We start from the raw sequence: 24,993 nt of genomic DNA on the forward strand, positions 1-24,993 counted from the left end.
AAACTACTTTAGACAAGTTCAGCAGTAGCATATATAAATAGAGAAATCATACAATATAGTTTACAGACAGAACATAGCAGTAATAGGCCTATATTAATGAGACTTTAGAGAAGTCATGAAGTATCATACAGCAGAAATATAGACTACTTATAAGTAAAACAGCATGTAGAATACTAATAGAGAAGAACACTCTTACCCATAGAGTCACACTACACACTAAAGAGCAGAATAGACTACTAAGTCGTGTATTATTATAGGGGTGGTGGCGCAATGGATAAGACACATGCCTTTGGTGTGAGAGACCCGGGTTCGAATCCACTGTGAGACACCAATGTGTCCCTGAGCAAGACACTTAACCCCTAGTTGCTCCAGAGGCGTGCGACCTCTGACATATATAGCAATTGTAAGTCGCTTTGTATAAAAGCGTCAGCTAAATGAATAAATGTAAATGTAAATGTAAAGCACAATGTACTATATTGACTAGAAGTCATGTAGTACCATAGAGCACAATGTTATATAGACTAGAAGTCCCAGCAGTAGACTATTTTTAATGGCACTACAGACACTAGATAAGTCATGTACTATTGTCCATAGCAAAACGTACTGTAGACTATAAAAAAATCATGCAGACTATAGCCTACCACTGACGCAGAGCAGAAACTGTAATACAGACTATAGGGAGATAAAACAGCATACTGAGCATAGAGAAGTACACTCTATAGAGTAGGCTATAGAGAAGTCGTACAGACTGTAGTGAAGCAGACAATAGAGAAGTCATGCAGTAAGTCATGCAGTGCTGCACAGGGACTCCCACCTGCACTGGAATTCCAGCCAAACTTCTCACCCACGCTCAAAGTTTCCGTGAGCTGATTGCTCTCACCATGGAGCCCTCACAACAACAACATGTCAAAACTTCCTCCTGACGCCACAACATCCCCTCGTTCTCGACGACACGAGACACGACGGTCGCCGGTGATGTCTTCTTGTCTTCTCCACACGCATGGTGTCACAATTTTAAATCCATCTCAGGTGGAGCATATCGAGAAGTGATACAGTTTCACGTTGGTTGTGTGGGACCATCCAACGCGGTAAACGCTTATGTCCACGCGCTGTACAGCGCCACCCGTCGGTTCCGAGTAAAACTGCAGCGCCTCCTCTCCTTCCTACTCTCCAATGTTCACAGCTCGGCCGGAGCCCGTCGTCTTCCCGGCTCCATTTCAACTGGATTTTTAACACTCCTAACCACCCCAGATCAGGACAGGACCACGTCTAAGGTAAAGGAGAAGCTCTAAGGGTGTCGTAGAGTCCACATTAGGCGGGGTAACATCGTCCTTTCTTAGTGTTTTCAGCTCTGAAGAGAGGGGAGCTCGAAACTGACTTCACGCATCAGTTGGTACACCATGCTGATACTGGAGTGCCTCCTACCATAACAAACCTCTTACAAAGGATTTTAAAAGATCCAATCTGAATCTTTTCGCCCCGGCGTGCGTTAAACGACTCGAATTTTCCTCGCAATCCGCTCGCGATATCGCCTTGTTCTCCTAAAGTGAAGGGGGTGGACATGCTGCGAATAGGTGCAATTATTGCTTTCCTTTGCAGCTCTTGAAATCTCCTTCTTCTCAGCGATAGATTCTGCTGGAACAGCCGTGTGTTTTTCTCGTTTAGTCTCATAAGCTCAGCCACTTGCACCTATTCAGCAGATGGAAAGCGAAAAAACTCAAGGCTGTTTTTGCAGAGGAGGGTTTTGTGAACGTGTGATGGTCGCTCTGCAGCTTGTAACATTAAGCGCAAAACTGATACAATGTATCGCGGATCCATGTGAAACGTCATAATGGTTGCAACAATGTTGCCGCTGCGCTATTTACAAATATTATCAGCTCAGTCGATAATGGATTAAGTTGGTGTGTTTGTGGCTTGACGTTTTGTCCTTCTGAATGACAACAGTTTGATGTAATTGGATCGGCTATAGGGTTGCTTGTGTTTTCAGAGTCCAAATATTGGAGTCGTTTTGATTGTTGCTCTAATGGCAAGCAGTTTTAGCGTTCATTCTTTAAACGAATACCTATTTTTAACGTTTACTAGTAGTAAGTATCAATGTAAGCAATCCATTAGATACTAGTTGTGAGTTGCTATAGTGTTTATTCATTACTAGTATTCAATCCAATAGTGACACGTAACTATTTATTTTTTTATTAGTTGCATGTTTATGCAGTTCAATATGATCATCTGTGATTCAGATATCAGCTATTCACTTCCAGATAGTATGCATTCCAGCTGTTGCTGGTACCTTTTCAAGTTTTACTTGTACCTGTTCATAGATACCTGTGATTATTTTTGTTTTGTTTCTTATATCTATTCAAATTGTTGCTAATTTATTTTAGTTTACTAGAAAGGCCTAATTATTAAGAGACTTGTGTGTATTCTAGTTGTTACTTACATCTTACTAGTAATTTTTAATTTGAACTTTAAAGTAGCCATTCTGACTTGTGCACACTTATGACTTTTAACAAGGAAGTGTTACTTGTAGAAACTGGTACAGATACCAGTGTTTCTAATAACTAAGTACTAGTAAATCTGAAGTGGATAAAAATAGATACAGAAAGAAATGTTTAAAGAGCATGCAACTGATTGTTTGTAGAAATAGTCTTAAAGAAGTTTCTGTGATATGTCACTTGAGTGGTTGCTTATTTTCCTGGCAATCTCATCAAACATTGCTTCTGTTTGGATTTAGAAACTTAAGGGTTAGGGTTCCAGGCAACGTTGAGTTACTGAGCAAATTTGTGATTTTCTTAAACCCCAGAAGAACTTTGGGCTATTCTGTGATCGCAGTCAGCCCTGGTTCAGAACCTCTTGTTGTCCTTTACAAAGGTGGAAAATGTCCAGTGAAAGACAACGGTCAGATGATGAAAGTCCCAGCACCAGCAGCGGTAGTTCCGATGCGGATCAGAGAGATCCTCCGGTGCCAGAACCAGAGGAACAAGAGGAGCGAAAACAACCCACGCCTCCACAACAGCAGAAGAAATCCACCAAACTGTCCAGCAAAACAACAGCCAAATTATCCTCCAGTGCGAAGAGGTAAAGATGCCATTCTCTCTCTAGCTGTTTTGAGGATTAAATGTCATTTAGTAAAGTCAGGCATGTATTCTGTCAACACTCCTTTTTTTAATCATCACTTTTTGTGAATAAGTGTTTCAAGTTTATTTTTGCAATGTGCCAATTAACGGTTTTACTGTTTGTGCGCCGTACTGGAGAACAAAAGCACTAAGCTTAGATAATGTCTTAACTGCCTGAGCAAAGAAACCGTATGATGTGTCATCGGCTTATATTTAATGAAGCACACCAAGCAAAAGTTCTCCTGAGACATCGGAAACTTCTACATAAAGTTATTGTGAGGAGCAAGAGAAGTGAGTCAAATCGCTCTGCCTCGTGGTCTCTGTATTAACCAAGATGCTTTTTTTTTTTTGCAAATACAGCGATTCTACACATAAATTTCATAACGAGGTGGATTTGGCGCTAAAAACAGCGTTAACCAATCAATCCATATCAGTGCTCATTAAAACGCCATAGACTTTTCTCAATGTGGGAGGAATGAAAGATCAAACAGTTATTCTTAGAAAATGTCAAAAATCCTGCCCTGGCTCCCTTACATGCTGTTGATAATGCTTTAGTAACAGCACCCGAGCAGTGCATTAAAGCTCTTGTCAAATATGCCGAAGCACACCCCCCTCCCTCCCTCTACCTCATTTGCATATAAGCTTTAAAAGAAAATCTTTTGTGCTTAAAGTGACTTAAACGCGTAGACGAGGGGTGGGGTGTGAACTAAGGGCAGAGGGCTTTGAGCCGAGGTGAAAATCAACGGTGTGCAATGGAGAGAAAGGCAGAAACGAGCACGGCAAAGTTTTCCTGTTATGGGATTCGGGTTATGCCTCCGAGAACAAAGAGGAAGCAGCCATGTTAGCTGTGCTGAAGGGAGAGCCAGCCGTGCAGTAAACGCAGCAGAGGTAGAGGGCAGTGTAATTCCCCGGCTGCTTGCAATTCTCACAGCTTTCTCACCATCTCTCCCTTCCTCTTTTCTCTCCCTCTCCCTCGCTTCTCTCTCGCAGAATCCAGAAAGAGCTTGCAGAAATCACTCTGGATCCTCCACCCAACTGCAGGTATGTTATTTAACGCATGCTGTCATTTTATTTCTTTATGGGCTGGTTTGAAAAAGAATCGCTGTAGGAAAGAATTGACTTTCAGCACTAACTGTTGGGAGTTTTAGACTGCTTTTAAACTGATGGATTCGCTCAGGACGGATGTGGCATTTTGCTCCTCGGCTTCAAAGGGTTAGGAAGGATAGGGCTTTCTTTTTTTTTTTCCTCCAAGCATTATTGTTACTGATGTTCCTGTGGTCTTGGTGCTGTTGTGTTTGTAATAATATGGCAGATGCTGCTCCGAAGCATATGGCTTTGATTTCACATCCTCATGCTGAACTTACTGCTGAACCCCCATCTGTTTTAATGAGCTGACCTAGAGATGCCAGAACAAGACGAGGGAGCTTTTAAAATCTGCTCTGTTGCTCTTGTTTTTTCCCCCCTTCTTTTCTTTGAAGGATGGCAATTTTCTGATTGTTTCTTGGTCTTTTAAAGTGCTTTCATTCATTGGGCTTTTATTGGAAGAGTCTCCTCTGGTTGGTTATAATTTTAAAAGTCCATAATGGATATGTGTTTTGGCTTTCTGTAATATTGGCAGAGATTTATGCTTATTGATTTATGCCTCTCAAACAAGATTTTATAGATGTTGTGTCATGTATTGGCTATATCTGAGGTGGTTTGATAGTATGAGATTGCATTTATTGAGATCATATTTTAGTGATAGACTGATATACTGATCGTTTTGAGATTATCAGTATTGGTTGTAAACTGCACATTTGGCAGTTTGCTGTTCAGTTTATTGATGGCACAGAAATGGCATACGCATACTTGACTTTTAAATGCATGTCTACATCTCAGTTGCTTAAATAAAATTGAAACCCTACTGTTCAAAGGTTTGGGGTTAGTACAAATTTATACTTTTAATCAGCAAGGATGAAAATGGACAGAAGTCTTGCAATATTATAAATGTATTCATGATTTCATACAAATGCTGTTCTTTTACACTTTCTATTTATCAATGAATCCTGAAAAATCAAGAAATGTTTCCTGAGCATCAAATCAGCATATTAGAATGATTTCTGAAGGATCATATGACAGTGTAGACTGGAGAAATGATGCTGACAATTCAGCTTTATCATCACAGGAATAAATTGTATTTATATACATTTAATACATTAAATATGTTTTGAATTGGAGTAAGCCTTGTTGAGCATAATAGACTTCTTTCAAAAACATTTAACATATCTTACAGACCCCAAACTTTTGAACAGTATATTGCCCACAATTTGTGGTATTGAAAAATCCCCATTGGTTGACAAGTTTTATGTTTGTTGTGTAGTGAAGCTGTAAATGTATAGTTTGGGTGGAATCTGAACCATCCAAAAAATCTTATACCTGCTGTGCAACAAATGCATTTGGCCTTGTTGCTTTTTGTTAATTTAGCAGTCAAGGAGAGTGCTAGAGTGTCTCAGTTACCCAACATCTGATAAAGCTGAGTGCAAGTCCAATGTCCAAAAGCAGGCATTGAATACAGCACATTCATTTGATCCAACGTCATGTCAAAAACACCTCCAGCAACTGGTCTCGGCTCGCTTGACAGGTCATGCACTACTGATACTGCACACTAGGGTTCAAACATGTACCATGATGTGATTTATCTTTTTACAAATTTCAGTACCTGACCCAGATGACAGTGTGCTGCTATTCAGCACAGTTTAGGCAGAGGTATTTATGCATGAGATTCATTACATTTTGACTCTATCATTCTTTAATTTATCTATAAATTAAATCCAGATTTGATGTTTAACAAAGTAGAGTTATTTGTAATTGCAATAAAAATAGCAGCCAGGATCAGAATTTTTTCCCCTTTTATGTTTCACTAAAGAAAGAAAGTCCTATGGATTTGAAACTACTTGAGGTATAGGAAAATAATACATAATTTCGATTTTTGTGTTCCTAAGTGCAAATGTTGAGAAACGAATATGCCATGCTTTTTCTGAGAGGGCACAACACAGCGTGCGCTCTGCCAGCCGTGAGATCAGTTCAGCAGCTTGGAGCCGTGAGCCAGAGATGCTGATAATGGTAATTGACAATGCAGGGATTTGGTGGCTTTTCATGGTCGGATCTGTGCAGCCACACAGTTCAGCACACTGAGATGTTTATCCAGTAACGTTCATCATTAGCTCCCTCACTGGCTCTTTTCTCAGACAGCATTTCCCTTGAGCACGGTTTACCTGGAGGCTGACATATTATACTGATTTGTTGGTAATGTGCCACATCACATAGTATCTCTGGGAACATATCAGTCTAAGCTTTCATATGGCTCTGGGTTTATTTCTTACGGTAGGTCTGGGCTTCATTACTTGAATGGAATGCAAATTCTATCAGTTACTCACCCTCATGTCATTCCAAACCTGTGCTTATGCTGTTATTTGTTCTGGGCAAAAAAAAAAAGTAGACATTTCTTATGCATTTTATTTCACAGCTCTTTCCATACTGTGAAGCTTATAGTGACCGAAGGCTGTCAAGTGCCATAAATGATTAAAAACACCAAAACAACATTATGAAGTAGTCCATATGACTCATGCACTGTATTTCAACTCCTGAAATTACGTATTACGTATGTGCAGTTTCACCAGCTGATATTTTATTGTCTTCTAATCTAAATGCTCTGTGAAGGCATAATTTATGCCGTTTGAAATGCAGTATATATTCGATACGCGAAACTCACTTATATTGATAGATGTCTGAAGGATGCTTGCTCACGGCATGCAGCTGTGCTCGGCTTCATGTAAGTGAGTAAAGTGCCCATGCAATGGTATTTTGAAAGTTCCTATTTTAGTTTTGGATGTCCCCTACATGAATCCAAGGGTAAAAAAATAATAATATACATTGTAGCATCATCTATTTTCTCAGTGTCTGAAATGGTTCGATAAATGATCCGTTCTCTCTAAACCCCTCCTTTCCGAGAGCCTACTCTGCTCTGATTGGTCAGATTGCTCAGTCTGTTGCTATTGGTCTACCACTTACAGCGCATGTTGTAAATTAAACTTTACCATTATCTGAATACCTGAATTTCAGCTCTGGATCTTCCTTAGCACTTAATACACAGTGATACGAACAATGACGATGGCGTTGTTTTTTTCCGTATCAATTTGAGACGGAGTCCTCATCCTTTGGAAGTGAATGCAAAGTGGATTTGCTTTCGCAGTGCAGAAAACGGTGTCTTCTTAACATGTTGATAACACGAAACAAACTCCTCCAGGCCTCGGCTACAACTACAGTGTTTGAGGGCGAGTCAAAGTAGACATTGTTCAGAGGCAGCCAATGAAGACCATAGACTGGCATTATGCAAATTTGTTACAATCCTACGGTTTGTGCAGGAAGTAAGACTGGAATTACTGAATAATTGGACCGTGAGGTGCCTAAAGATTTCCACCCCTATTTATTACAGCCAAATGGACGTTCAAAAACCGCTAGACTCATGTGCACAGTATACAGCCGTCTCGAGAGAATTCTTTTGGTGAGATATTCTTTTAATCAGGCAGTGCTCTGGTTTTTCTGTCAGCTCTCCATCAGAGATTGATAGGGTAAACTGCACTTTTGTCACTGGTTTCACGCTGCTGTTGTAATAAGTGTTTAGGCAGGCAGAGTTACGCTAACATGTTTGAAATGATGTGTTCCAGCATGACTAAAGGGGAAAATGGGTATAGTGATTCACTTATCCAGAGACAAATTAAAATGCTTCAGGTGCTGCCTGACTTTCTGCATTTTCCTTCCAGTTTCTGTTCAGCTACTTGCCCTGTCACTGTAATTTACAATAAGATTCTTCCTAAGAAGCAGATTTTTAACAGTGATGTGGAGAGAGCTCTGAGTTTTTAAGCAATCTATTAAAATTCATGCCGTGGAGCGGGAGACCGACTGCTTCCCAGCTCAAATTTGCATGTCTTCATAAAAATAAACAGTAAAACTCAAATCGCCTCTAAAGATGAATGATGAGTACTATTGAAGCCTTGCGTCCATGCTGAACAGGCAGAAAAAGGAAGAAGTGCAAAAAGGATCCTTGCCCCATAGTCCCATTGAAGCTACTTGCGGATGAAAGTGTATTTGTTTATATACTCAATGACCTCTCTGTAACTTCAGCAGTGGTTTACTGTTTGAATTGTCACATTTGTGAGAATATAACATGTATGAGTTGTAAATAATTCCCCTAAGGCTCTTAATAACCAGAGTGTGTATGTTTGAGGAAGTAAGCGGCTTTGATATGAGCTTGCTTGGTGTGTTACAGTACATCTGTTCAGCCTCGTTTATCCCTGAAGTGTGTGTGTGCGTTAGGACTAGGCTATATAGCTATGAAAATATCTTATTTTTAATATCAATTATATAGCTTATCCTGTAGTAGAAGGTTGATTTACTTTTTTAGTAAAGAGTAAATGATTAAAAATAATCAAGACTGGGATCTTTAAATTCTTTAAAAACTTCTGTGAACTTGTATGATGACTCAAGTTGAATCATGGAACCGATTAATTGAAGCAAACATTTCAAGTTAACATTCATTGCACTCTGCATTTTTGCTGCTGAGGTTTAAATCAGAGACAATATTAAAACGTTTTAATTCTCTAAAACCTGCTGTAGTAAGAAGCAGCTGTGAATCTAGCTTACTGATGTGGTTTTTAGGGCAAATAAAAAACACAATAAAATAATCACAATGTTAGTTGATTTATATATTACCAACAAATTAGTATTGCATGTACAGTAAATATCGTGTATCAACCAGCCCTAGTGTGTTTGTGCTGCTTAAAGCATTATACGTGGAATTTTCTAGGATTTTTTCTTTTCTTTGATAGAATTCCTCCGAGTAATGAGTTGCCATATTGGCCCTCATTATCAAAGCTCTCTCAGTTGAGAAGTGAGCTTTCATGCCTCTGTTGTGGTGGGTTTTTTATTCCATCTAGAAGTTGAGTTTACGTGACCTGTGGCTACAGTGACACAGTATTCGACTTGTTAAACATGTCAGCAGCCTTGGATGAAGGTGTTTAACCACATTGCTGATGCAACAGTTTGAAACGCCGGCAGTAGACAATCCGCTCCAGGATTTCTGGGTTTAATTTTGTTGTTCTTATTTAATAAGGAGTGTGCTATGTTACTGCTTTAATGTTTATCATTTACTATGCTGTTTTAATTTAATCTCAACATTGTTTTACTCAAACTCTCTGCATCATTGGTGTACAGTCTCACCAGTGTGTGAACCATGTGTTCAGGCAGGAATGTTGGCTTGGGGTGCTCAGATTGATCGGCTACCGATCGCTGTCCTTCGATTAATCACTTCTAATGACTCGATCACGGATCTCTCAATTTGCCGATCTCAGAGACCGATCTGACAGTGCATAAAGACGCGCTTGCTGTAAGAGGTATGGCATACTGTATATGACATGCTTGCAGCAGTGCCATCTCAATTTCTGTCCGGCATGCGTAAAATAATTATAATGCTGAAGGTGAGCTACAATTCATACATCTTTATTAAATAACTCTTGACATATGAAATCAGTAAGACGTAATTTCACAAACAGCGTGAGCGGATTTCATTGAGATGTCATTGATTATTTCATTTATGAATAATATTTTGGTTTGCATCTATTAAGTTCCAAATAAAAATTATTATATGAGATGGAGTACCTTGTATTTGTAAAATATTGAATTCTCTAGATTATGCAAAAATATGCCTTATTAAATAATATTTATTTAATTGTTTAATATATATGAACCATTCATTTCAAATCTATTTCAAGTTATCTTTATTTATGCTATTACCGTGATGTAAAAATACTTGTACTGATTTCTGCCATTTCATAACTAATAAGTGTTCCACTGTGGATTCATCTATTGACCTGGAAGTGTTCGGCTCGTTTTCTTTATTGATTTGTAATTCAGGCCACTGCTGTAGATTTCACACACTGTCTTTTTTTGTCCTGCTCTGCAAATATTGGAACAATAATATAAAATGTATGGACCAAAAAACTAGACCTTAGAGTAAAACAGAAACAATTTTATTTTTATATCTGTCCTTACACTGCAACACAGAGACGCAGTTTAAGGGAATTGCGTCCCACAGTTACGGTGTTTAGACTAATGAAGAGACTCATTACAAATGTAAGGTTCAGGAACTTTGCGGCCTGTACAGCATAACATACCATCATCGTGGTTATTATTGCAGACTGCCGCAGTAACTCCCCTTCATTATGCCTGAATAAAGAAGTGCAAAGACAATGGATGGAAGCAGCGCACGCTGCAAGCCTGCGTGCTGAGACGCTCTGAGTAAATATTTAAAGAGGACTCTTGGCAAGATTGTGTAATTGAGATCTGATGCATACTCATGAATCACAGAAAGCAATCACGTCGCCAATTATGGCCCGGGTTCTCCCGTAGCCTGTGCTGATGGTGCTCTCAGCGCTATTACACACGGGTCAGACTCTCCGCAGGCAGTTTGTACACTGAAAAATCCTGCAAATGTATTCAATGCTCAGCAACCCTTTGTCTAAATTGAAAGGTAGCCCTTCAGCAACGCCTCGTTTTCTCAGGGGGTCTTCCTTAACCCGCTTTCTTTCTTCTCTGTCTGTCTCTCTCTCCGTATCTCTCTGTTTTTTCTCTTTCCCTCGGTGAAGCTCACATTTATTACAGGCTTGTGACAGTGACAGCGTTTATCATGCCCTGGCTCTGGTCCAGCTGTCAGATTCACTGTGGGGCTTTTTTTTTTATTGGTGTTGTGTCAGAGAATGTCCTGCGGACAGCCTCACAGCCGTCACAAGACACCCGTCTTTCACACAAAACAGAACAGTAATGCTCAATGAGGTGGTAGTCAACACAAAAATTGATCCGGTTTCCAATTTACTTAACGCACGGTTCTGGTCTTATTGTGAATGAATCATGGGTGGACATTATTTCAATGAAAATTTGTCTCTTTGAAATCTTTAATCAAATTGTGATTCCCCCCTTCCACCTCTTCTAGGCCATTTAGGCTACTGGATAATGTTAACTAATAGCCAAATAGCTTGATGCATGAAATATTTTTTCCCCATAGACTACCCTGGTTCTCTTTTATGTGATGTATTTCACATGAAACGTTACATAAAGGAAGTAAAATAGGTTTTACACATCTGTTTTATTTGATTATTTTTTTATTTGTCGTTAACATGCTGATAGCATGCTGGGCAAAATTCTTTTTAACTCTTTCCCTGCCATTGATGAAAATATCCGTCATTTATGAGACAAAGCGTCCCCGCCATTGACTTAAAGGGTTAGTTCACCCAAAAATGAAAATTCTGTCAGTAATTACTCACCCTCATGTTGTTCCAACCCCGTAAGACCTTCGTTCATCTTCGGAACACAAATTAAGATATTTTTGATGAAATCTCAGAGCTATCTCACTCCTCCATAGGCTTCTAAGGGACTGAAACTTGCTGGCCCACAAAAGTTATTAAAGAGATTGTTAATATAGTCCAAGTGACTCCAGTACAGTGGCTCAATCTTAAGTTTATAAAGCGACGAGAATACTTTTTGTGCTCAAAAAACACACAAAAATAACGACTTTATTCCACTATTCATTTCCTTCTCTCTGGGCCTCGAGTTATTTCACGTAGTGTTTTAACGCGACACGTCTGTGTTGCACGTCACCACGTAGGCTCACTATTGGCCGACGCTGGTCATGTGGTGATGCGTGTGGCGTATAACACAGACGCGCTACGTTAAAACACTACGTGAAATAACTCGAGGCCCAGAGAGAAGGAAATGAATAGTGGAATAAAGTCGTTATTTTTGTGTGTTTTTTGAGCACAAAAAGTATTCTCGTCGCTTTATAAACTTAAGATTGAGCCACTGTAGTCACTTGGACTATATTAACGATCTCTTTAATAACTTTTCTGGGCCAGCAAGTTTCAGTCCCTTAGAAGCCTATGGAGGAGTGAGATAGCTCTCAGATTTAATAAAAAATATCTTAATTTGTGTTCCGAAGATGAACGAAGGTCTTACGGGGTTGGGACAACATGAGGGTGAGTAATTACTGACAGAATTTTCATTTTTGGGTGAACTAACCCTTTAATTTTCCGGCTTTCCGTGTTTTTACCTTCATACGGTAGGGGGCGCCATTAAGCATCTTCTGAAAGAGTACTGAATCTCCAGATCAAAAGACATGTGGAGAAGAAGCAGAAACAAGCAATAGCATATGTAAGCAGACGCATATGTAAAAATAAGGCGATCATCAACATTAAACAGCATATAAATCAAAACTGCCTAATCTTACAGAATGAAATGTCAACCCAGGATGAGCTATAGCACTCTGAAGCTTTGGATGTTTTTTATTTTTCCATTTTTATTTTTTAATCGCTGGCGGGGAAAGAGTTAAACATTTTTAAATTCATCCCTGCTTAAGCCACACACATTCAGATGGCCATTGCGTCACATCTCAAGGTGTTTTTTTTTTTACATTCGTATGAATTAATTTAGCAGACGCTCTTATGTAAAGTGAAGTGACTTACACAATCGGACAAAGAAAAAAATAAGAATAAGGCCAAAAATAAGTAAATCAAAATAAATACTAATTTGTGTTTATTTCACGTACTTTGGCTAATTTACTATGTTTTCTGCTACCAATAAGAGCGTAGTACATTCTGGTTTGTTTAATATATTTTACCTTATTTAAATCCTATATCGACAGAACTCAACATATTTCCCCCCGTTGCAGAAAAGGTCTGCAGATTTCCTTTAGGCATGCTGATAGTCCAGAGCTCTGACAATATATAGCTTTCTCAACATGTCTTATTCCTTAGTGTGTTATTAAAATAAGTGTCTAGAATGGTGAAAAATTCAATTTTTTTTGTACTTGTTTGTTGCTTTTGTGCTTGATAAAGGGAATGGTTGGGCAGTCATTTCCTTTGACTGGAACTGCAGACATTACTTCTATTGTGTCAGCGCTCACAAAGGCGAAATGGTCTGAGCCGCGTCTATCAATAGTCAGCGATATCCCTTGCCCCTGTCTCTGAGACTGCCTGAGGATGCTGGCATGTTTATTTCTGCAGATGGGTGTTAGTGCTTTGACTGCGCTTTGTTGAAGCTGTTCTTTTTTTTAAGAACGTTCTATCCTCACTGTGATAAAAAGAAACCATGCACTTGTCATCTGATTTCCTAAAATTGAGGCAATATCTTGAAAAAGATTAGATGAGTGTTTGTGTTTACTGTGTACAGAGTTTCCATAGTCATGGGAGTTTAAAAAATGCATGAATGTCTTGGAAATTTCTATATTGTGAATTTTTTCCTTTTTAGTCTTTACATTAGCCTATTTGTTTTTGTATAAAATTTTGATACAGTATTACTCTTCACAAAAGATTGTCAAAGAATGTGGAAACCATTAATAAGAATTCAACTTATATGCAATCGCAAGTGTGTTATTAACGTTTTTTTTACTTTTAGAACTAGTTTATTTTTTGTTATATATATATATATATATATATATATATATATATATATATATATATATATATATATATATATATATATATATATTTATTTATTTATTTATTTATTTATTTATTTTCTCTCTTTTTTTGTTTTTGTATTTTAAGGTTTAATTAAGTTAACATGCTAATAGCATGCTGGACAAAATTCTTCTAGGAAAAATTGCATCTTTTTAAATTCAACCCTGCTAAAGCCACTCACATTTAGATGGCCATTGCATCACATCTCAGTTTTTTTTTTTTTTTTTTTTTTTACATTTGCATTTATTCATTTAACAGATACACTTAAAAATGAGAATCATCACAATCAGTTTTGAGCTGCTCTCCACAAACATTGCTGTGTCAGTAAAAATAGTCCCATCATATAATTCGGTGGCTAAAAGAAATGTCCTTGTGCATTGTAATGGAATGAAAACATATTCTTAAGGCAAAAGAAGCCAAATTTAAGTGAGTTTGGAGCCCCTTCTTTTCTAGCAGCAATATTAACCCTAGAATGCATTTTCAGATTTGTGTCAGTTGAACCTGAAACCAGGCTAATTGCACAGGGTTTCCGTTTCCTTATCCAATTGCTATTCATTCACACAACCCACTGAATAGCTGATTTTTTAAAATATGTAGTTTTGCACATCCCTGTCAAGAACTGTCTTATTTTTTCTCTCTAGAAATGCAAATGTAGCACTGTTCTAATATTTGGATGTCAAAAGCATGTATGTGTCGTGTACATAAGCAGAACATGTCTGTTGGATTCTTGTGTCCTCCTTGCCTGTTAATGGTGCATGATCCTCCCCCACCCCCACGCCGCCGAGGGCCATCGCTCCATCACCCACTGCTGATAAGACGGGAGAGTCATGTCATGGCTCGACCGTTTGGCCTGGTCTTTAGATAACCACCCCATTGCACCTCACACTGTGACTGTGATAACCAGAACCTTTTTTTACACACACACACACACACACACACACACACACACACACACACACACACACACACACACACACACACACACACACACACACACACACACACACACACACACACACACACACACACACAAGGCTTGTTCTCTGGCACCATTACATCAACTGTGCTGTCCTATACATCTCTTAATGTGGTTGTGGTGGTTACCAATCTTGTTTCACAGATTGGTCGGGATGTGTAAAGGTCTGTAACAATAAATGTATCATCTGTATGGTTTTGTGGGCCTGTATGAGTGGGGCCCTATGAAATCAGTTTTATTTTCCCCAAATTCTGCTTTTACATTTGAATTTTTCTTGAATCCAGCTCTGGAGATCATGTTCATGTTCATGTGGAGTGCCCTCATATAGTGATATAGCAGATGCTGAAACTGACACGATTGTCCACTAAAACCGTGGCACTAATTCACAAGGAGACACACATGCAGACTTCATATTTAAATAGCAGTCTTTTTGCACTTTAATAATATTCATATACACTAGTCTGTATCATGATTTGATTAAAGGGATAGTTTGCCAAATATAAAAAAAATCTGTCAATTACTCACCCATAAACAGTGATCAACAAACATAAACGGAAGCTCAACCTCCTTCCTTGTTTGACACGTAACAGCAACCTTCATTGGTTCTTGTGGAAGCTCAAAAATGCTTGAGAAACCCGTGATAATGAACCTCATTGGTTGTTGAGCGTCAAACACAGTTCTGCTCGGGTCTTTGGTAAACCCGCACCCGCAGTACTTAACAGAATACCTGACCCGTTCTCCGAGAGCAGCACTGATTTAATTCTGCACCCGACCCGTTTGACATAAAGACCGCGACCTGTCCTGATCTGCACTTGCATTAAATCATCTACATCAGGTAGAACAAATTATTTTCTCATGTAACACAAGCAATCTAACCAACATTATGCATTTTGAGTTGATGCATTTAAAAAAATAGACACGCAGCCCAACATGGTAATAATTAAAAGCAAAAAATATGAGAATATGCATCTGTCGTGTAAACATTACAAAACTTTCGCCTACATCATGTGAATAATCAGCCCATACAGGCTTATTTTGAACAATTGTGCATGATTATGCACATTTGTTTAAGGCTATACAGATGCTTGGAGGTCTCCATGAATTAAAAGAACATTTAGCCAAGGATTAGCCTTTTCTGTCATAATATCAGGGATATTTCAGCAAATTCAATCTGCATTCACTCTGTCTCTCCTGAAACTCTGCCGTGTATACTCTATGTGGCCTCTTAGCAGCATGAAAAATAAAAAATGTATTCAATTTGCGAATAGGTTATTTGACTGAAGCTGTCAATCACTTCAGTTGCAGCGCACAAACGCTGCTGTGCTTAATGCTGCAAAGCGTGATGCAATTGGAAACCTTTGACGTTCTTTAGACTACAGAGTGTGAACACAAATAAACACGGGACCGTTCGAAAGCAGCTGTCCATCAGTGGGTACCGAATTGAGTCGAAATAGTCTTGGCTATTGGACCAGCAGTCCGTCCGTGCCTATTGATTTCCGACCCGCACCGCAAATGACCAAATATTATTCCACCCGTTACATCATATTTTAGCGGTTTACCCGTCGGGTACCTGCGCAGAACTCTGGCGTCAAGCAAGCATGCTTGAGCTTCCTATTACCAAATTTGAATTCTCCATGTATGTTTGCTGATCAGTGTTTACATGTGAATAAAAGGCTAATATTGTCTCTTCAAAAGATTAATATTAATTTTACAATCTCTTTATGACTGCTTTAAAGCATGAGAGTCTTGGGTGACTAGACTGACTGGGACAGAAATCTCTGTTTTCATTTAAAAATATCTTAATTTGTGTGCCAAAGAACATGAACGACATGAGGGTGAGTAATTGATGACAAAAGGTTCATTTTTGGGTGAACTAACCCTTTTATTCATCCAAAATTTGCCAAATTCTGTGACATTCCGTGTTATACAGTAAATTCCATTTTTATGCCTGGAATATGTGATTCCGTCCACATATTCCTCATCCCAGAAATCATAGATCTCTATTTAAGGGCTGAAGATCATTACAAGGCTTATAAAGCAAGAATCATTCCCGTTCAGGCTCGTTAAAGTCGTTTATTATTTATTTATAACACCACCGATACTTGAACACACTGTTTAATATGGGGTGGCAGCCACTCTGTTGTTTGCTCTCAAACCAACCCCCCATTTGCTGTGTCTCCTATGGAGACGTAACCTTGTTAGGCCATTACTGCTGCACTATAGCCCCCATGACGCTTGGGCTCTCTGGGGCCGCATATTATGATTCCTGCCGCTCGCTGCTGGGTTATTTGCATTGTGGTAAAATGAAATTAGCTCCTATTCAACTGATTTCACAGTTATCTTGAGTGTAGACTTAAATGCTCAATAAAGCTCAGTGATTTCTTCATTCTTCACAGCTGTACTGTTCATTTTCCTTTGGCTTGTGTTTTAGATGAAGACTGATGAATAATGAGCAGATTTGGGAAGTAACTATTAGTGTAGTAAAGTGTAGCTTTTAACTTTTCAAAGGTTTAGTACGGTGGCCGAGAGAGCTCAACGCGCTGCAACTGAAGAAAACACATGCAAATAGAAAAAACACCCGCAAATTAAGAAAACATCTTCATTAGTTTCACAACACATGTTTGCTCCAAATACTCACAACACAACCAAATACAGAAACGCGCTGCAAAAGTTCAGAACACAAACAAATACAGAAACGCGCTGCAAATAGGACAGAACACAACGGAAATGTTTCCGGGGAACCCAATAAGTGACGGACGGACGGCTGGGACGTGCTTATTGCTCGTGAGCTTTACCTATGCCCTACTCTCTTAAAAGGGCAGACGGCAGAGCCCTTGAATTGGGCACTTTGGAGGGAGCGGGGCACTTGTGTGCCATTATGTAGATGAAGGGAGCAACGAAAGACAACGTAATTTCCTCATTATTTTCACCTGGGATGTTCCCATGACAACGCAGCGCGTGTCCATCAGCTGAATAGCTGTTCTTACCAGAAATATAGTATTATTGCTGTTAACATAACTGTTGCAAATAAATATACATTTTATACAACAAAGTTTTTAAAATATGCGTTATATCTGTGTGAGTGTCTCAACTTTAAAACTTGCCGTCTCATATTTGGACCCTAGCTGCATTCTAACATTTCTTATGAAACTTATTTTAACATAACATGACAAAATGTGTACAATGTAACTGATGTATAGATTAATGTCGTTCCCTCTTTTTCTCTATCTTTTTTTATTTATTTATTTATTTTAGTCTTCAGCTCATTGTTCTTTTTAGTATTCTTATGACATTGAACATATTGTAAATACATTTTGTATATTGTATACAAAGTTGTATGTCATAAACGTGTCATCTCTGTATGTTTTGCAAAAAAAAATTACAATAATAAAAGTAGACAATTTCCAATTTCCAAAATACAATTTCCGTTGTATTCTGTTCTATTTGCAGCGCGTTTCTGTATTTGGTTGTGTTGTGAGTATTTGGAGCAAACATGTGTTGTGAAACTGATGAAGATGCTTTCTTAATTTGCAGGTGTTTTTCTATTTGCATGTGTTTTCTTCAGTTGCAGCGCGTTGAGCTCTCTCGGCCACCGTAGTTTAGGGTCCTTATGTTTTTTAAATAACTCTCTTATTTGATCAGACACAGTAATATTGTGAAATATTACAGTTTTAAATAATTGTTTTCTATTTTAAAGAAAATTATATTAAAGAAAATTTTTAAAGAAAATTGACAAGTGTAAACAAGTGCTGTTTCATTTTTTTGTGGAAACAGATTTTTTTGTAAAATTTTAATAAGAACAGTAATTTGATTGACGTAATGTTTTTTTTTTGCTGCACAAAAGTATCCATTTCTAAAAAAAACATCAAAAACTCTTTTGTCATGTCTTTACAGGATAGCGAGGTGAGACAATAATTAATTGCGCTCTTCTATTTTCCTCTCTCCCTCAAATACCATTGAGAAATCTGATTTATTTTATTGAATCCATTCGTCACTATGGGTCATTTTTATAACAATGCTACTATTCAGCTTCAATTTTGTTACATACTTTTTTAGTTTTTTTTGTAGAGTAACTACTTTTTCCAAAAGGTTAACTTGACTGTAGGTACTTTAAATGTGTGTAACTGTTAATGACAGTTCAGAGTAGCAATAAATGGATATGAGTTATTGTAGTGTAAATTCACTGTACCAGAAATCAACTATCGCCCTATTTCTTTAATTAGGCTCCTTTCATCTTCCTGTGATTTTCAGGTTTTACCTGTTGCTCTAATGGAGAAACAAATCATGACAGTTTTATTGTGTGTGTTTATAGTGCTGTCTTGTGACATTAAGCGGTCTCGGATTTAGTAAGAACTATTTCAGACAGCTGCAGTAAGTCTGCCAACATGTCCTTATGTAAAGGGAGAAAATATTTAGCCAAAATTTATCAGATATCTTGATATGGAGTCACAACAACTCAGTGCTTTATTGCTTCTTTCATTTTAATCTCACAGATTGTGAAATTTGTGTTTCATAGAAGAAGGAAATTTGTAAAGGTTTGGAACAACATGAGGGTGAGTAAATGTTGACAGTTTCCATTTTTGGGGGGTGAACTATTCTGTTTAAGGATGATTTCAATGCTCTTGTCCAAAAAGCGTTTGATTTAAATGCAGTTGTAGTTTTGAGAATGGTGTAGTTGTGTAGGAACATTCCATTGGATTCGAGTATCATGTCAGGACGGTTATGATAGCTTTCACAAAACAAATCCTCCTGTCATATAAGCAAATGTTTTGCTCACCTGACTGAGTGTCACACATGCTCACCCACCATTTACACCGAGCATGCTTGTGTGTATGTAGGACAAAGGAGAGCCAGGGGTCCTAAAGAGAGCCTCGCTGCTCTGCACGACTGGGACAAAAGCAGGCAGGCCCTTAGGCCGGGGGCAGTCTCTTTCCAACACGCGCACACACACACACACACACACACACACACACACACACACACACACACACACACACACACACACACACACACACACACACACACACACACACACACACACACACACACACACACACACACACACACACACACACACACACACACACACACAAAGGGAGGATCGCCTTCAAAGCATGTCAGCTCAAATCGATTAGGCATTATCACAGTTCTCCCCTTTGAACTCCACAAAGGTTCTTTTCTTCAGCTCAAAGTGGCTTGTCAAGGAGATGTCCTTCAAAACGCCACTGGTTTTCAGACAGGTTTCTATACTTCAGTCGATAGAACATGTTCAACCTACTGGTGTGTGACCAGATCAAGGCTGTTTTTGTGTATTGTTTTTTAAGTTCATGTTATTTTAAAGAATTTGTTTGTGTTGATTTGTACAGGGTAGATTTCAAAAGGAATAATTCACCCACAAATGAAAACTCCATTTCTCTCCCCTATTCTGTCATATTTTTCAGTACATCATAAAATGGATCATCAAAATGCATTTTTAGATCAGTGTTATTTTAGCAGGATGTATGTACTTCTGTATTATTTAGTAGTAATTTTAATAATTTCAATTGTACAAGTTTGGGAAACCCTGGTCAATTGCTGCTCTTAATGGCCATCAGATATCTCACAATCCACTATTAAAGGGTTAATTCACCCAAAAATTATGGAATAATATTTTTCATAAAGTGGTAAATTGTGTTTTTTCTGCGCAAACAAAGCACTCGTGTTGCTTCCTAAAATTGAGGTTAAACCACTTGGGTCACATGGATTACTTTTATGATGCCTTTACTACTTTACTGGGGCTTGAAAGTGGTAGTTGCGTAGACTGTCAATGGAGGGACAGAAAGCTCTCAGATTTCATTAAAAAGATCTTCATTTGTGTTCCAAAGACGAACTAAAGTCAAACGGGTTTGGAACAACATGAGGGTGAGTAATGAGTAATTAATGACAGAATTTTCAGTTTTGGGTGAACTAACCCTTTAAAAATCCTGACAGATCCCATGGCAACAAGTCTCAGCCGAGGGAGCTCAAAGATCCCGGTAATTCTCTGTCTTTCTCTCTTCTCTATTCTTCTTGGATGGAAGTGTTAGTCTGCTTGTTTAGTGCTCTGGTGATTTCATGATTGTGAGATCTTAGGCTGATGGTGGGCTTGACGTGTTTAGCGGTGTGGAGCTGCCTTAAAACGCACCGCTGGAGCAGGACGTGTCCTTTAAGCTCAGGAAAACACACATACAGAAGGTCCTGCCATGTCATAACCCGCTAAGGTGTCATGCCGCAGATGAGATTAGGTTCTCACTCATGAAGCATGTGGATGTTTTGCATGTTACAAGTGAGGGCTGAGTGGGATATGCAACCACTAGAGATTTCTGCGATACCGTTTATATATTTGTAGCTTTATAAGTGCGGGGATTGATAAGAGTTTTAAAAATGTTTTTGAAAGAAGCATCTCATGTTCACCAAGGCTGCATTTACTTGATCGAAAAACAGTAAAAATACTTTTTTATTGTGAAATATTAATATATATTTATATATTGAATACATTTAAACATTTAATTAATTCCTGTGCTAAGCTGAATTTTCAGCATCATTACGCCAGTCTTCAGTGTCACATGATCCTACAGAAATCATTCTAATATGCTGATTTTGAAAACAGTTGTGCTACTTAATATTTTTTTGAAAACTGATACTTTTTCCCCCAAGGATGAAAGTTAAAATGAACAACATTCATTTGAAAAAGTTTTTTTTTTTTTTTTTTTTTTTGCAACGTAAAAGTCTTTTGATGTCACTTTTGATAAATGTAATGCTTTCTGAATAAAAGTTTTTTTTAATTTTTTTTTTATCGGTAACTCTTTAGTTTAGGGTACAATTCTCATTTCATTCTCATATTAACTAGTTGCTTAGCATGTATATTACTAGGATATTGGCTGTAATTGTACATACATATTCCTCAACAATTGACTGGACTATTCAATAATAGTCATTAGCACATGGTTATTTAATATATAAATACTTCTTCATTTGAATTTTGAGGAAAGTTAATCATATTGTGATAAATCATTACTGTAATTTCTAATATGACTCGTACTGTGATATAAGACTGTGGTCATACCGCCCACCCTAATATGAGATTATGCTAACAGATGACTTTACAATAAGCACTAATACGTGTAGGCCATTTGCAGCAGTGACTCTCTCACAGTTATGTGGCGCGTACTCTGAACATGGACTCTATGTGGTTAGCGCTTAAAAGCTGCTGTAAATATTGCAAGGAGTTGAGAGAACCATTTCCTGTAGCAAGTGCTTCTTAATAGAGGTGACACACACCTCTCACTCAGGGGTCTCGGGTGTTTATTACAGATATTATCCAGAATCAGACGGGCACGCTGGAGGATTCATAATAATGTTTGTTTTTCTTCAATACAGCACAGAATTACAGTAATTGTGATTGGAGTAATTGTAGCTCATTGTAGCCTAACAATGGACATCTCTTCATTCATAAGTGTTTGAGTAATGCCAGCATGAAATGAAAAATCCTCCTATTTGGACTATATATATATTTATAAATAAAGTGATGATAATTCTGGGCTCAAAACACTGACTGAACAGATTAATGCAGGGGTTAAGATAATGGCAGAGGAATGTTTACATTTCTGTGAACAGATTATGATTACTGTTATTGTTTTATATAAACTCACTCATAAAGTTTTCTTCTCGATTTCTCTGTGATTATTTGGGGTGTCTAGTCCTTTGACTTTTGCTCATTGACATTGGGACACATATTCCATATTTATATTCAACATTGTTTTGCTTCCAGTATAAAGTTATTATTTGGCATGAAATATAAATTGCGTTCTGTGTAAAACGACTTCTTGAACGAGAATAATGTAGGCCAAGTCGTTGGGAGTGGGAGGAGAAGAGATTGTTTTTGATTAAAAATTACGAGGGCACAAAAATATAAAAATATTTGCTGAGAAAAAAGTAATTTATAATAAACACTGCAATATTCACCAAAAAAAAAAAAAAAAGAAAGAATTGTCAGTTTGACTTCATGGTGACTTGGATGTGGATTAGTTTCTTGCATGTGTCTGCATGACATTTACCAAGCTTCAAAACTTTCAATAATAAAAAAACAACAACTGTAAAATGTTGTTTTTTACTATTAAGTTGCACGATTAATTAACATGCAATCTCATTCCTAAATGACAACGATTATATTAAACCTTTGACAAAATCACACCGAAACATTAAAATCCGTGAGTCATTGAATCATTCATTCAAACCGAGTTTAAAAAAAACAAACATTTTAAGTAGACTACAGCAATTAACATTTTGTCAGAACCTTACGTTATTTTATTAAATTGTCTGTTCAGAATCGTGATCTTTTTGAAACAAACATTGTGCAAAATTCTACTATTTATTGGTTTATTTATGCATACATTCAGTATTATCCCTTTTAGTTTTAGTTCATTTAGTTAATATAGGTGTGGATTTTTAACTAGATTTTTTTTACTGAGTTTTACTTCCTGCATTAAAGAATTTTGATTGTACTGTGCTATGAAATGGCTTAAAAACAACTATTCCTGCAAATACAACATGCATATCAATTTGATCTTTCTGTTGAGTGTGTTATCATGCTCTCTCATTCTCTGTTGTCTCTGAATCACTGCCTACAGTCCTGTCATCGTGCGCTCCCAGACCTCACAATCAGCATAGCAAACTCACGCTCAGTGTAATGAATCACTGTCAGCGTTCAGCCCAGACAGAGCAACTTCATCAAATCACACACTAGTTCTTAACCGGCACGGCTGGCTGAACTTCACCCTTAATAGAGAAAGAAATTAACTAGGACTTGCTGCAAAACCTTAAGTAACAAAGATACCCCCATAGTAATTTTGACACATTTTATTTAGTTTTTTTTTTTTTAGTTTTTTTTTTTTGTTGCACAAATTAAAAGAAAAAAATACAACACCAAGGACATACTGATGCATATACAGTGCCGGAGAAGGCAAAAAAGCCAGTATGGCTTATCTAAAGCCTCCACCACAGAAATATTAAAATAACCAAAGAATGCAAACACAATACAACTCATATAAACATTAGTAAAAGAAAAAAACATGTCATGATAATATTGATGATAAAACAACAAACACTTCCCAGTAAATGAAAATACAATAAAATAAAAAAAATCAACCAAATGCACAAACTAGTTTATCAGCAGACCTCTTAAAACTCTTTTAAAACTCTCTACTGAGGTACATTGTCTCGCCACATGAGAAAATCTATTCCATATCTGTGCACCTTTAAATCTTATTGAAAATTGGCCTCTACATGTGGTAAAGTTTGGAGGATGGAGATCCATTACCTGCCTGGTATTATGAGCATGAACAGCTGAGTTTGCTTTAAAATATAACATGAACTGACTAGGAATCTTTCCTTCCGATGAAAATAATTTGTACATGAAAACACATATTTGGAAGGTATTAATGTCAAAAATTGAAAAAAACTGCAGTTTCTTAAATAACATAGCTGAAGATGTGTAGGAACCTGAACGAGCCGCTATCCTGACAAACCGTTTCTGGAGAATTAAATTTTTATGTTGCTTTGTAGGAAATGTGCTCCCCCACACCATGTTAGAATATGACAAATACGGATAAATTAAACTGTAATATAAGGTACGGAGACATTTTGGAGTAACAAGATGACTAATCCTCCTTATGCCAATTGACTTGTTAATTTTGCCACAAACATAGTCTATGTGTCCTCTCCAACTCAAACCTTCATCAATAATAACTCCCAAAAATGTTGTTGTTGTTAACTGAAGCATCTCAGCAGGCCCAATTCTAATTTGCGCTAGTTCTTTGTTATATGCTTTTCTGCCACTGAAAACAACAAAATTACATTTCTTAATATTTAAAGATAATTTATTTAACGTGAACCAAGCAGTGTAAGCAACTAAGCCAACATTTGCATTGCTCATTAAAGTACTAAAATGTGAATGTGAAAGAACAAGGGTTGTATCATCCGCAAACATGATAGGGGAAAGCACATCCGAAACACTAAACATATCATTTATATAAATGAGGAACAACAGTGGGCCAAGAATAGACCCCTGTGGGACCCCACATTTTAGTTTAGCTTTATTGGAAAAATAACCCTTAAAAGAAACAAACTGTGCTCTATTTGAAACATAACTTGATAACCATTTATAGGTGATATCTTGGAAACCATATTTGTATAATTTAGCAAGAAGGATATTGTGATTTATTGTATCAAATGCTTTTGAAAAATCCAAAAAATATACTGCAAGCAAACTCATTATTTTCAAGTGCAGAAATAACCTTATCAACAAGATGAAGTAAAGCCATATAAGTTGAATGATTTT

The 24,993-nt window shown here is 37.6% G+C and overlaps 1 protein-coding gene across 1 annotated transcript in view; it reads left to right on the top strand.

Moving 5' to 3' along the window:
- Window positions 1-1,123: 1,123 nt before the first annotated feature.
- ube2e3 (ubiquitin-conjugating enzyme E2E 3) overlaps window positions 1,124-24,993 on the top strand; it is a 48,566-nt gene continuing 24,696 nt past the window's right edge. The window contains exons 1-3 of the mRNA XM_082176714.1: window positions 1,124-1,274; window positions 2,869-3,075; window positions 4,104-4,154. Of these exons, the coding sequence (XP_082032840.1) occupies window positions 2,876-3,075; window positions 4,104-4,154 (251 nt within the window). The 5' untranslated portion in view covers window positions 1,124-1,274; window positions 2,869-2,875. The remainder of the gene's footprint in view (window positions 1,275-2,868; window positions 3,076-4,103; window positions 4,155-24,993) is intronic.

Source organism: Leuciscus leuciscus (genome assembly GCF_965113295.1).
Source record: "Leuciscus leuciscus genome assembly, chromosome: 7".
In the NCBI taxonomy this organism is placed as follows: Eukaryota; Metazoa; Chordata; class Actinopteri; order Cypriniformes; family Leuciscidae; genus Leuciscus; species Leuciscus leuciscus.